The 13,051-nt window shown below is 48.9% G+C and overlaps 1 protein-coding gene across 5 annotated transcripts in view; it reads right to left on the bottom strand.

Annotated features, from left to right (window-relative positions):
• LOC124553724 (zinc finger protein 99-like) overlaps positions 1 to 13,051 on the bottom strand; it is a 167,432-nt gene that overhangs the window by 53,871 nt on the left and 100,510 nt on the right. For 3 of the 5 annotated variants that reach the window (XM_047127642.1, XM_047127644.1, XM_047127641.1), the window contains one exon: positions 49 to 86. The exons of the other annotated variants lie outside the window; for them this stretch is intronic. In XM_047127642.1, the coding sequence (XP_046983598.1) occupies positions 49 to 86 (38 nt within the window). The remainder of the gene's footprint in view (positions 1 to 48; positions 87 to 13,051) is intronic. 5 annotated transcript variants of the gene reach the window in all.

Here is a 13,051-nt window from a genome sequence, read left to right as displayed (position 1 = left end):
AATATAAATATTTCTTAAAAAGTTCTGCAGTGAATTATGATAACTCACCTTGCACTATCGCATGCATATCTTGTTGAGGTTGCCACCTGAAAGATTTCAAGAAATGGTCAGTGATTTACAACTGATGAAATAGTAAATAAAATTCTATTAACACCCACCAACATCTAATTGGTCCATAAAATGCTGTAAGCCATTGATTCAATTGTAACCACACTTCCTACTAGACACTTTAAAAAAAGTGACCAAAACATCTTTCATCTGTTATGTACTTATGCTTTGTGTAAAATTTTCTCTCACTGAGACACATTTGGGCCTTTGTGCTCTGGGGAGCCCATACCAATTAGCAGAGGTGAGGAGTGTCCTCTAAGCCCAACCATAAAATTCACACCTAAAATTAAGCATAGGCTTGGAAGATTAAATATACAAACATTAATAAACATTGGCTAACTCAAAATATTGTCAGACATTGTAAACTGACAACAAAGTTATTACAAAAGAGCAGATTCACAGATGAAGAAATACCACATTCTGAGAACTGTAGATTCTTCACAGAGAACACAGAGTAGAAATTCACAAAAATACTCCAGAAAAAGGATCTGCATTAATAAATGGCAAATCTATACTGCAATTGGTACCAAAGTTTTCATTATGCTCAGAAAGACTCTACTTGCAATAATTCAATGCATAAATGAGAGGTACACAATAATTAATGCACATGCACCAATAAATCAGTACAATAAGAAATATGGAGACAAAGTAAAACAGTGCCAAGAATGATGTTGAGATGCATCTAATGAAGTGCCAGAGGAAAACAGAAAAATTTTATTATATTTTTATCCTCAAACTGATGCAGACTAGAGATTAGAACATTTTCTGCCTAAACTGCTGTTAACCATATTTATTCACAACTGGAATTTTGACTGTACGCCATTATCAAGTGACAGCTCATTATGAAGAAAGTCAAAGTTATTAAATGTCACACCTAGTGCCTGGGGAATGGAAGTTAAAATCTGTAATATGATTGGCTGGTTGGTTTAAATGCGAGAGAAGGGACCAAAATACGAGGTCATCGGTCCCTTGTTTCTAATTAAACAATGCCACAAGTGTGAGAATAAAACGGGCGAAACACATAACACAAAACAGAAAGAAAGGAGAAGCCACAAGAACAAAGGGAAGGCGATGAATACTAAAAGGAACAAAAGATGACAAGAAAAGAATAGAGATGCTAGAAACAGAAGAGAGTAAAACACGAAAGCAGATTACAGAGGCTGGCCAACCCCAAGAATAAATAGGGAAAGCTAGCCACTCTGCAACACATTAAAATCTCCACCCTACAAACACTAGGGTGGAGGACACAAAGGGACAAAGGACATGTGCTAAAACCTTCATAGAAGTATAAAACCTACTCTCACAGATAAAATGTAAAAGGCCAGTTGCTGTGGAGGCATTGTCGCCAAACACTGAAGGCAGGGTGCTGGGAAAGTTAAAAGTCTGCTGCAGAGCAGGTAAAAGTGGGCAGTCTAGCAAGAGGTGGACGACTGTCATTTGGGAGCCACAGTGACACTGAAGAGGGTCCTCGTGATGGAATAGGTAATCATGCGTTAGCCACGTATGGCCAGTGCAGAGCTGGCAGAGGACAACTTATTCCCCGCGAGAGGCCTGCATGGAAGATTTCCACACATTCATAGTCTCCTTAATGACACGCAGTATGTTGTGTGTGCTATTATGCCATTCCGACTCCCAAAGCCGGAAAACCCTGCGGTTCTTTTTTTTTTTTTTTTTTGTGGTTCTAGGGCGCACAACTACAATGGTCATTAGCACCCAGACTACGTTAGGAATGCACCGCGAGGCACAAGTTTAAAACAGCAGCTAAAAGGGAAAACACAATAGACAGATTGACAGGCATAGGATTAAAAAAACAGCATAATCAAATGTCCTTAGACAGGACTGTAAAGTTGATAAAACTAAGAACGCGAGCAGCTGCTCCTGGGTCATCCGCTAAAATGGCATCTAGAGTACATGGCAGGGCAAGATCAAGACGCAGTGTATTAAAATCCAGACAGGACGTTAAAATGTGGCGGACCATCAGCAATTGACCACATGGGCAGAACGGCGCCGGCGCCGGCGCAGCCGTCAGCAGATGGCGATGGCTGAACCGGCAGTGTCCAATTCGTAACAGGGCCAAAACGACCTCCTCCCACCGAGAAGGGCGTGAGGAGGACGTCCAAGCTGCGGGAAGAGGTTTCAAGACCCGAAGCTTGTTGGCCGTAAGTGCAGCCCAATCGGCATGCCACAGCGATAAAATGCCCCGACAAATGACCCTGCTACAATCTGATGAAGGGACACAACAAGAAGCTGTCCGAGGTTGGAGGACCGCAGCCTTTGCCGCGGCATCTGCAGCTTCGTTCCCAGGGATACCGACATGGCCAGGAACCCACATAAAGCTAACCGGAGAACCGTCGTCCACCAGCTGCTGAAGAGAGCGTTGGATCTGGTGAAGAGTGAACCGGATACAGATCACTGAGGCTCTGAATGGCGCTCAGGGAATCGGAGCAGATGACATACGCAGAATGTCGGTGGCGGCAGATGTAAAGAACAGCCTGGTAGAGGGCAAAGAGCTCAGCTGTGAAGACCGAACAATGGCCATGGAGCCGGTATTTGAAACTTTGTGCCCTGACAATAAAAGAACACCCAACCCCGTCATTGGTCTTAGAGCCATCTGTCTAAATGAAGGTCATATTAATGAACTTCGAACAAAGTTCGACAAAACGGGAGTGCTATATTGAACCGGGGGTAAACTCCTTGGCGACACTCCAGGAGTAAAGATGGTCAAGACAACGCTGAAGACAGCGCTCCAGGAAACATGTACGCTGCGCGCTGCAATAGATGGTAAAATCGTCCACGAAAAGGGAGCCTGATACATCAGCTGGGAGGCAATCCATTACTGGATTGATCGCTATGGTGAAGAGAGTGACACTCAAAACTGAGCCCTGTGGCACCCCATTCTCCTGGCGAAAGGTGTCTGACAGGACAGAACCCACACGTACCCTGAACTGTCGATCCATTAAAAAGAAACGAATAAAAAGAGGGAGGCGACCGCGAAGGCCCCATGTATGCATGGTGCGGAGAATGCCCGCCTCCAACAGGTGTCGTAAGCCTTCTCCAAATCGAAGAACACAGCCGCAGTCTGGCGCTTCCGCAAGAAGTTATTCGTAATGAAGGTCGACAAGGTAATCAGATGGTCAACAGCAGAGTGGCGCCTATGAAATCCACATTGTTTGTTGGTAAGTAGGCGTCGAGATTCGAGCAGCCAAACCAAACGAGAGTTAACCATTCACTCCATCACCTTACAGACACAGCTGGTAAGCGAGATGGGTCGATAACTGGAAGGCAAGTGCTTGTCCTTCCCCGACTTTGGAATCGGTACAACAATAGACTCGCGCCAGCATGCGGGAACATGTCCCTCAATCCAGATGCGATTATAAGTACGAAGAAGGAAACCTTTACCCGCAGGAGAAAGGTTCTTCAGCATCTGAATATGTATAGAATCAGGCCCTGGAGGGGAGGACCATGACCGGGCAAGTGCATTTTCGAGTTCCCGCATGGGGAATGGGGAATTATAGTTTTCACGATTCGAGGAGCGGAAGTTAGGTGGCCTGGCCTCCTCTGCCTGTTTTCGGGGAAGGGAGCTCGAAACCTCTGCGAAAAAGGGGCCGAAGGCATTGGAGACAGCCTCAGGGGCCACAAGGACGTCATTCGCGACCATCAAGCCAGAAACTGGTGAGTGGACCTTAGTGCCAGATAGCTGGCACAGGCTACCCCAGACAACAGAAGAAGGAGTAAAACTGTTGAAGGTGCTTGTGAAAGCAGCCCAGCTGGCTTTCTTGCTTTCTTTAATAATACGACGACACTGTGCACGTAATCGTTTATAATTGATACAATTCGCCACTGTAGGGTGGCGTTTAAAGGTGCGTAAAGCACGTCGACGAGCACGTAAAGCGTCTCTACAGGCTGAGGTCCACCAGGGGACCGGTACGCGACATGGAGAAGAAGTAGTGTGAGGGATGGAATATTCAGCAGCAGTGAGAAGGACTTCTGAGGTGTGCGACCTGACTATCGCAGCTTGTGAAGGTTTGATCCTGAAAGGTCGCCCTGGAAGAGAAGAGCCCCCAGTCTGCTTTGGAGATGTTCCAACTAGTTGAGCACGGAGAGGGGGTATGATGCAGGAGATGAATAACACATGGGAAGTGGTCGCTCGAATATGTATCAGAAAGTGCATACCACTCAAACCTGCGTGTAAGTTGGGTAGTACATATAGAGAGGTCTAAATGGGAATAGGTGTGAGGTGTGTCCGAAAGAAAAGTAGGGGCGCCAGTATTGAGGCAGACAAGATTGAGCTGGTTGAAAATGTCTGCTAACAGGGAGCCCCTCGGGCAGGATGCTGGAGAGCCCCAAAGGGGATGGTGGGCACTGAAGTCTCCAGTTAACAAAAATGGTGCAGGTAGCTGAGCAATAATTTGTATCATGTCTGCCCTGGTAATGGCAGACAACGATGGAGTGTAAATGGTACAAATGGAAAATGTAAAAGTGGGGAGAGTAATTTGGACGGCAACTGCCTGCAGGCCGGTGTGCAATGTGATGGGATCATAGTAAATATCATCCAGGACCAGCAACATAACCCCTCCATGAGCCGGAATACCTGCCACAGGGGGTAGGTCAAAACGCACAGAGGTGTAGTGTGCCAAGGCAATTTGATCGCATGGGCGTAGCTTCGTTTCCTGGAGGGCTACGACGAGCGGACGGTGCAAGCGGAGCAGCAACTTCAAGTCCTCTCGGTTGGAGTGAATGCTGCGAATATTCCAGTGAATAAGTGCCATCGTGAGAAGAAAAAGAAAAAGAAGATGCAAGAAGGGGCCACCTCGAAGGCCGCTGAGGGCCTGGCTTCGAGCGAGCACTGCCGCCGCTATCAGTAGGCGGACAGTCATCATCCACTGGTTCTATAGGTTCAACGGCCATCTTGTTAAGATGGCCGGGAGGGGGAGCTTCCTCCGCCGGTGAACGGCCAGATGTTCGGCTACCAGCAGTGCGGCCAAGCAAAACGGATGACGGCCTGGGGCAGCAACCGCTGGGTGGCGCAAGAGAAGAAGTGCACCGGGGCAGAGAGAGGAGAACTGTGCTTCCTATGAGCCTTCTTGGAAGGTCGTTTAGTGGAAGTACTGGTCGATGACTGGGAGTTCAAGGTACGTAGGAAGTCGGCACGGGACGGTTCCTTCTTGAAGGCCCGTGCATCTGACTTCTGGGTCTTCGTCTTGGCAGAGGCTGATGAAGGTGCTTGTGTCTGAGGGGTGATGGGAGGAAGAGGAGATGTCGACCGGGTCATCTTAGAACTGGCCGAACGGATGACCGTAGTGCTGAAGGTCAGATCACATGTCTGCGTCCCCACCTCCCCGGTAGTCCGAAGAGAGGCGAGGACAGTACTGTATTTCCCCGATGGGAGCAGCGTGGGCTTCCTACTAGCAAATAGCTTGCGAGCAGCCGAGGTGGACACTTTCTCTTTGACCCGAATTTCCTGTATACAGCATTCTCCCTTGTAGATGGGACAGTCGTGGGAGGACGCTGCATGGTCACCCTGACAGTTCACACAACGAGGAGACGAAGGTGGACAGTCACCCTCATGGGCATCCCTGCCACAAGTGACACATTTAGCCACATTGGAACAAGACTGGCGAGTGTGATTAAAACGCTGACACTGGTAGCAGCGCGTAGGTGTCGGGACATAGAGGTGAACAGAAATAACCTCGTAGCCTGCTTTGATGTGCGATGGCAGCTGAAAACTATCAAAGGTCAAGAAAAGGATCCGGGTCGGTACAAGGTCATTGTTGACCTTTTTCATGACCCTATGGACAGCTGTCACGCCCTGCTCAGCGAGGAAAGACTGAATCTCCTGGTCAGTCAATCCGTCGAGTGATCTAGTATATACCACACCACGAGACGAATTCAAAGTGCGGTGAGCCTCCACCCGGACAGGGAACGTGTACAGGAGTGTGGCCTGAAGCAGTTTTTGTGCCTGAAAGGCGCTCTCAGTTTCTAGTAACAAGGTACCATTACACAACTTGCTACAAGACTTGACAGATCCGGCTATGGCATCTACGCCCTTCTGGATAACGAAAGGGTTGACAGAGGAAAAATCCTTTCCGTCCTCAGATCGAGAAACTACGAGGAACTGTGGGGCAGGTGGTAGTACTTTTGTCACTCGTGGCTGGTCAAATTTCCGTTTTTGGGCAGAAGTCGAGAGAGAAGAAGGGGAGAAATCCATTGCGGAGGAATCCCCCATGATTGCCAGCGTCTCCGATGGCGCGCTCCTTCCTTGTGGGGACCCTCTCAGAGGGCACTCCCGCCTTAGGTGAATGTTTACACCTCAGGTCACACCTCTCGAGAAACGGACGGAGGGACCAATCGGCATGGTCGGAAGGTGTCAGCTCAGGCAATCACCCCTCCCTGAGCCTGGCCTTTACCAGGGGGTACGTGCGTGCCTTACTTGTCTACCCAGGGCGGGGACTTACGCGTTACCCCGTCACCAGCTACACGTGCAAACGCGTGGGTCGGCCTTCAGGCACTCACAGGGAGGAAGGAAGAAGAGGAAAAAGAAGGGAGAGAAAGGACAGACTGTCTCAAACACCAAGGCAAGGGCCAGAGAAGGCATGGAGAAGAAGGCAAGGAGAAGAAGGCAAGGAGAAGAAGGCAAGGAGAAGAAGGCAAGGAGAAGAAGGCAAGGAGAAGAAGGCAAGGAGAAGAAGGCAAGGGAAAGAGTAAGTAAGACAGTGAGATGGAGAAGAACAAAGAAAGGAACCAACCAAAGGAAGGAAGAAACCAGAAGTGAAAAACCAAAATGACCGCAATTATAGGTCGTGGAACCGTCCGTCTCCGACGCAGGCGCTAACTACCCCCTTGAGGGGGAGGGACTCCTTTTAGTCGCCTCTTACGACAGGCAGGAATACCTCAGGCCTATTCTAACCCCCGGATCCACAGGGGGGAAACCCTGCGGTGTACGACAGAACGCTGGTTAGCTTCTGAGATGCCTATCTCCAGAAGCAGTTTCCGCGTCACTTGTTTGGCCAGCCTGTCAGCAAATTAGTTGCCGGGGATTCCAACATGTCCTGGGGTTCACACAAACATCACAGAATGGCGGGACTGTACCAGGGCACAGATGGACTCCTGAATGGACGCTACCAGAGGGTGGTGAGGGTAGCACTGGTCGATAGCTTGTAGGCTGCTCACGCATGAGCAGATTTACTCAAGAGCACGGGATATGGCCATCAGCTCTGCAGTGAAAACATTGCAGCCAACTGGCAAGGAGTGCTGCTCATTACGTCCTCCATGAACATATGTGAAGCCTGCATGGCCATCAGCCATTGAGCTGTCAGTGTAAACCGCTTCAGAGCCCCAAACACGTCAAGAATCGAGAGGAAGTGACAGCGGAGAGCCGTGGGGTTAATGGAGTCCTTAGAGCCATGAGAAAGATCCAGAAGAAGCTGTGGCCGAGGTGTGCACCATGGAGGCATATGTGAACGGATCGGAAGTAGAGGTGGTAAAGGGAAGGACTTCAGTTCGGAGAGAAGGGACCGCATGCAAACCACAATTGTTAGCCCCCATCTGGGCCGCCGATGCCGGAGATGGACAGCAGAGGGCAGAAAAAGGAGATGGTAATTCGGATGCTCAGGGGAACTATGGATGTGTGCCACGTAACTGGCGAGCAGTTGCGCACATCTGATCTGTGGTGGAAGGACACCAGCCTCCACCAGTACACTGGTCACTGGGCTCCTCCTAAAAGCTTCTGTCACTAATCGAACCCCACAGTGGAGCACAGGGTCGAGTAAATGCAATGCTGAAGGCGCTGCAGAACCATAAACCACACTCCCATAATCAACTCAGGATTAGATAAGGGCTCTATAGAGCTGCAGTAGCATACAGCGATCTCCTCCCCAACTGGTGTTTCTCAGGCAACGGAGGGCATTGAGGTCCTGCCAGCACTTCTGCTTCAGCTGACGAAGAGAAGGCACCCAAGTCAATCGAGTGTCGAAAACCAGCCCTGGGAACAGGTACGTCTCCACTACAGAGTAGATTGTTCTGGATGAACAGTACAACACTAACAGAAGTGCATCACACAAGACTTTGCAGCTGAAAACAGGAAGCTGTGGGCTAGACCCCATGACTGCGCCTTTTGGATGGCTCCCTGGAGGCGCCGCTCAGCAACAACAGTGCTGGGGCAGCAGTACGAAATGCAGAAATCATCTGCATACAGAGTAAGTTAGACAGAGGGTCTGACAGCTGTTGATAGACCATTAATTGATACCAGAAAGAGAGAGACACTCAATACAGGGCGTGGGACTCAATTCTCCTGGATATGGATGGAACTATGGCAGTCACTTGGACATGAAAAGTAAGGAGCAACAGGAAGTTTTGAATAAAAATCGGGAGTGGTCTCCAGAGACCACACTCGTACAATGTGGCAAGGATATGATGTCGCGAAGTTGTGTTGTATGCTTTACGTAAGTCAAAAAAGAAGGCAATTAGGTGTTGCGATCTGGAAAAGGCTGTTCAGATGGCAGACTCTAGGGACAGAAGATTATCAGTGGTAGAACGACCCTGGCAGAAGCCGCCCTGACATGGAGCCAGCAAGCCACACGACTCCGCAACACAACCCATCCGCCGACATACTAGACATTCCAGCAGCTTACAAAGAATGTTGGTGAGGCTGATGGGCCGATAGCTATCCACATCAAGCGGGTTTTTACTGGGTTTGAGCACCAGAATGATGGTGCCCTCCCGCTACTGTGATGGAAAGACACCATAGCACCAGAGCCAGTTGAAGATAACGAGAAGATGTCACTTGTAGGCAGATGAGAGATGTTTAATCATCGGGCTGTGGATGCGATCAGGTCCAGGAGCTGTGCCGGGGCAATGTGCAAGGGCACTGAGGAGCTCCCACTCTGTAAGTGGAGCGTTATAGAATTCACTGCAGTGTGTAGTGAATGAGAGGATGTACCCTTCCAGCCGCCGTTTGAGTGTGCGAAAGCCTGGGAGTAATTCTCCAACGCAGAGTTTCGAGCAAGGTGCCCACCAAGGTGCTCAGCTATCGCATTTGCGTCGGTACATAACTCGCCATTTACGGTAACACCAGGGACAGCTGTTGGTGCCTGGTACCCGAAAAGATGTTTGATCTTTGCCTAGACTTGGGAATGTGACATGTGGTACCCAATGGTGGAGGCATATCTCTCCCAACACTCCTTCTTTTGTTTGATGAGGTAGCGAACACGAGCACGGAGCCATTTAAAGGCTATGTGGTGCTCCAGGGAAAGGTGCCACTTACGCTGCTGTAGAGCTCGCCGATGCTCCTTAATTGCTTCAGTGACTTCTGGCAACGAGCGAGGGATCGCGTTTTCTGCCACAGAAACAATTGTGGTAGTCACGTGCTCAACTTCACATCGATGTTACCATGTGGGGGAGATTCAGCTGTGACAGCAGAGGTGAAAGTTCCCCAGTCCACCTTGTTCAAAGCCCATCTGGGCAGGCGTCTGTGTGCCTGACACTTGGATAGTGACAGGAAAATGAGGAAGTGGTCACTATCATGCAGGCCGTCATGTGCTCTCCAATGGATAGACGGGAGAAGTCCTGGGCTGCAAATTAATAAATCAATGGCAGAGAAACTACCATGAGCCACACTGAAATGTGTGGCAGTCCCAGTATTTAAGAGGGAGAGGTCGAATTGCGACAGTAAAGTTTCGACACCTTTGCCTCAGCCAGTAAGCATTGCACCACCCCACAAGGGGTTATGCGCATTAAAACCTCCCAGAAGTAGGAAAGGTTTAGGGAGTTGATCAATCAGTGCAGCTAATACATTCAGGGGTACTGCACCATCTGGAGGATGATATACATTGCAGACAGTTATTTCCTGCATCGCCCTTATTCTGACAGCTACAGCTTCAAGAGGGGTTTGAAGGGGCCCATATTCACTACAGACAGAGTTTAGGACATAAATGCAAACTCCACCTGACATTCGATTCTAGTCACTACGATTCCTGTAATATCCTTTATAGCCATGGAGGGCAGGGGTCCACATTGCTGGTAACCAGGTTTCCTGGAGGGCAATGCAGATAGCAGGTGTAAAGCTTAACAGTTGCCATAGCTCAGCCAGGCGATGGAAAAAACCGCCGCAATTCCACTGGAGGATGACATCGTGAGACTGGGAAGGCAAAGAAACATTCACTGAGCCAGTTTACGCCTCAGAGTCACCTGCTACCAGCGATTTATTGCTTGAGCAGGCTATATCCATTGTGTCTGAGGGTCTGGTAAGATCTAGATCCTCAGCGGATGCCAAAATCTCTACCCTATCCTCAGCCTCAGAGCTTGAAGGTAGCGGTGGTGTGGGCGCCGCCACAATTTCCTTGGTCTTAGGGGTTTTCTTTTTGGATTTCTCTCGCTGCTCCTTGGGTTTCCCTCGCTGGGAGGACTTCACTGGCTCAGTCTCTGGGACTGAGGATGAGTGTGAAGCCCTACGATCAGCTGCTTTTGGGCTCTTCAGCCATTGATGGGTGTCGTCTTTCCCACTAGAAGACACCTGGAATGAGAGTGAACCGAAGGATCCCTTCCTAGCGAGAGAAGCCAATGATAACTTATGCTTCTCCAGCTTAGAAGTGCGCATGGACGTACCTGATGGTTGGGGGGGGGGGGGGGAGGGGGGGTGTTGCTCGCAAAGTAGGTGGTGCAGGAGCAGCAGGGAGGGAAATGCTCCCCATCATCAAAGGGGCAGGTGTAGTCTTCTGGCTCTAAGAGGTGACCTGGGTTGGCAGAGCTGATGGCGCCAGAACTGTTGTAGCAGCAGTGCCACACGCATAGGATGCATGTATTCAAATTTTCTCTTAGCCTCAGTGTAGGTCGGCCGGTCCAGGGTCTTTTACTCCATGATTTTCCTTTCTTTCTGGAGAATCCTGCAGTCAGGTGAGAAAGGCAAATGGTGCTCTCCGCAGTTGAAACAGATGGGAGGCGGGGCACATGGAGTATTGGGATGTGATGGGCATTCACAATCTCGGCATGTGACACTAGAAGTACAGTGGGAAGACATATGGCTGAGCTTCCAGCACTTAAAGCACCACATCAGGGGAGGGATATAGAGCTTTACATCACACCAGTAGACCATCACCTTCACCTTCTCAGGCCATGTATCATGCTCAAAGGCCAAGATGAAGGCACTGATGGCAACCTGATTATCCTTCGGACCATCGTGGACACACTGGACAAAATTTACACCTTGCCGCTCTAAATTGGTGCACAACTCATCGTCAGACTGCAAAAGAAGGTCTGTGTGAAATATGATTTACTGGACCATATTTAAGTTCTTATGGGGAGTGATAGTTACAGAAACATCCCCCAGATTGTCACAAGTGAGTAATTCCCATGACTGGGCAGAGGACGCTGTTTTGATCAACACTGAACCATATCTCATTTTGGACAAGCCCTCCTCCTCCCCAAACTTGTCCTCTAAATGCTCAGCAAAAAACTGAGGCTTCATCGTCATGAAAGATTCCCCATCAGCTCTCGAACATACAAGGTACCGGGACGAATAAGATCCACTGCCATCCTTAGCCTATTGTTCCTCCCATGGTGTGGCCAGGGAAAGGAACAATTTGGGGTCATACTTCTGTGCGTTGAATTGAGCTCGTGAACGGTTAGAGACTGCTGGTGTTTCACCACCAGCAAGAGATGATGGACTATGCTTCATCACGTGTCATCTTCCCTGATGCCACCCACACCGACCAGGGAACCTCCCCATGGGTGCCACCCAGCAGCAGCAGCAAAGGCCACCTGGCAGGATGGCCATTGTTGGGAGTCCTGATACCTAAGGGAATGGGCATCTACTTCTTGGCATACATGGGGAGTTAACGGCGCAGGTATCAGCAGAGTTATGCCTGTGTGGTCAGGGGGCTAAAACCAATAGGGTACATGGCGGCCCCACAACAACAGACTGGCTGCCATGCTGGATATCAGGTGCAAAGAAGTCCATGGTCATCATCGATGCAGAAATCAACACTGCATAAAGCATGGTGGGAAACGCACTCAGGAAAGTGTCCTCACCCAAGAGATGGAGAATGGGCAGGACAGCAATGCGACGACGAGAAAGTGGGCTGAGGATCTCAATGCACGATGGACACGATGCACCTTGTAAGGCGCCCTTCCACAATTGGCTCGCTCTTCGGGAAAATTTTGAAGAATGGAGGTCAAACCCTACAGGGGACCATCACATAAAGGATGAAACGTGTGAAACTCCTTTTAGTCACCTAGTACAATAGGCAGGAATACCTCAGGCCTATTCTAACCCCCGGACCTGCAGGGGAGAGGAGGGGGGGGGGGGGGGGCAGTGTGACATGACTTTGTTAGAAATTAGTATATGAAGTACTGCCATTGTGTAGGCATACAGAATATGAAGAATCACATCTTATAATGAATACGGAATTTGTAAATGTGGCTAACACAAGGAAAGTTTTGTCTCAAAAGAAATTATAAAGCATTCAGACATCACAGTGAGCTATCACTTGAGAATGGTGTAACTGCCAAATTAACAATTTTTAATGAACACATTCCATAACAGTCGAGGGAGAAAATGTTTTCATTTATAAATTTCTGCCCGACTGCGGATGTTAGAAAAAATGAAAATTGGTAAGAAAACGACATTTAGAAAGCACGCACACACACACACACACACACACACACATACACACAGGTAAAAAGACACAAGATCAACAATAATATGGTTTGAGAATATGAGATAGCTCATGTGCCAAAAACAAAGCAAATTCCAAAAAGATACCAATTTTAGAGTCAGACATAGATACCTGTTGAAATTTACTGTTACCACTGAATAATAAAATTAAGATTCCTGGCCTAGAATAAGCGATAACTATATTCTCAGAGGAGAAAAGAGCATGGGAAAAACAACAGCAGAATCTCAAAATTACAGGAGATATTAGGGACGGCTTGCAAAAGGTAGGTCCTG

The sequence above is a fragment of the Schistocerca americana genome, chromosome 11 (assembly GCF_021461395.2).
Source record: "Schistocerca americana isolate TAMUIC-IGC-003095 chromosome 11, iqSchAmer2.1, whole genome shotgun sequence".
Lineage (NCBI taxonomy): Eukaryota > Metazoa > Arthropoda > Insecta > Orthoptera > Acrididae > Schistocerca > Schistocerca americana.
The sequence above is the reverse complement of the archived record's forward strand: the minus strand, read 5'-3'. Positions and strand labels throughout refer to the sequence as shown.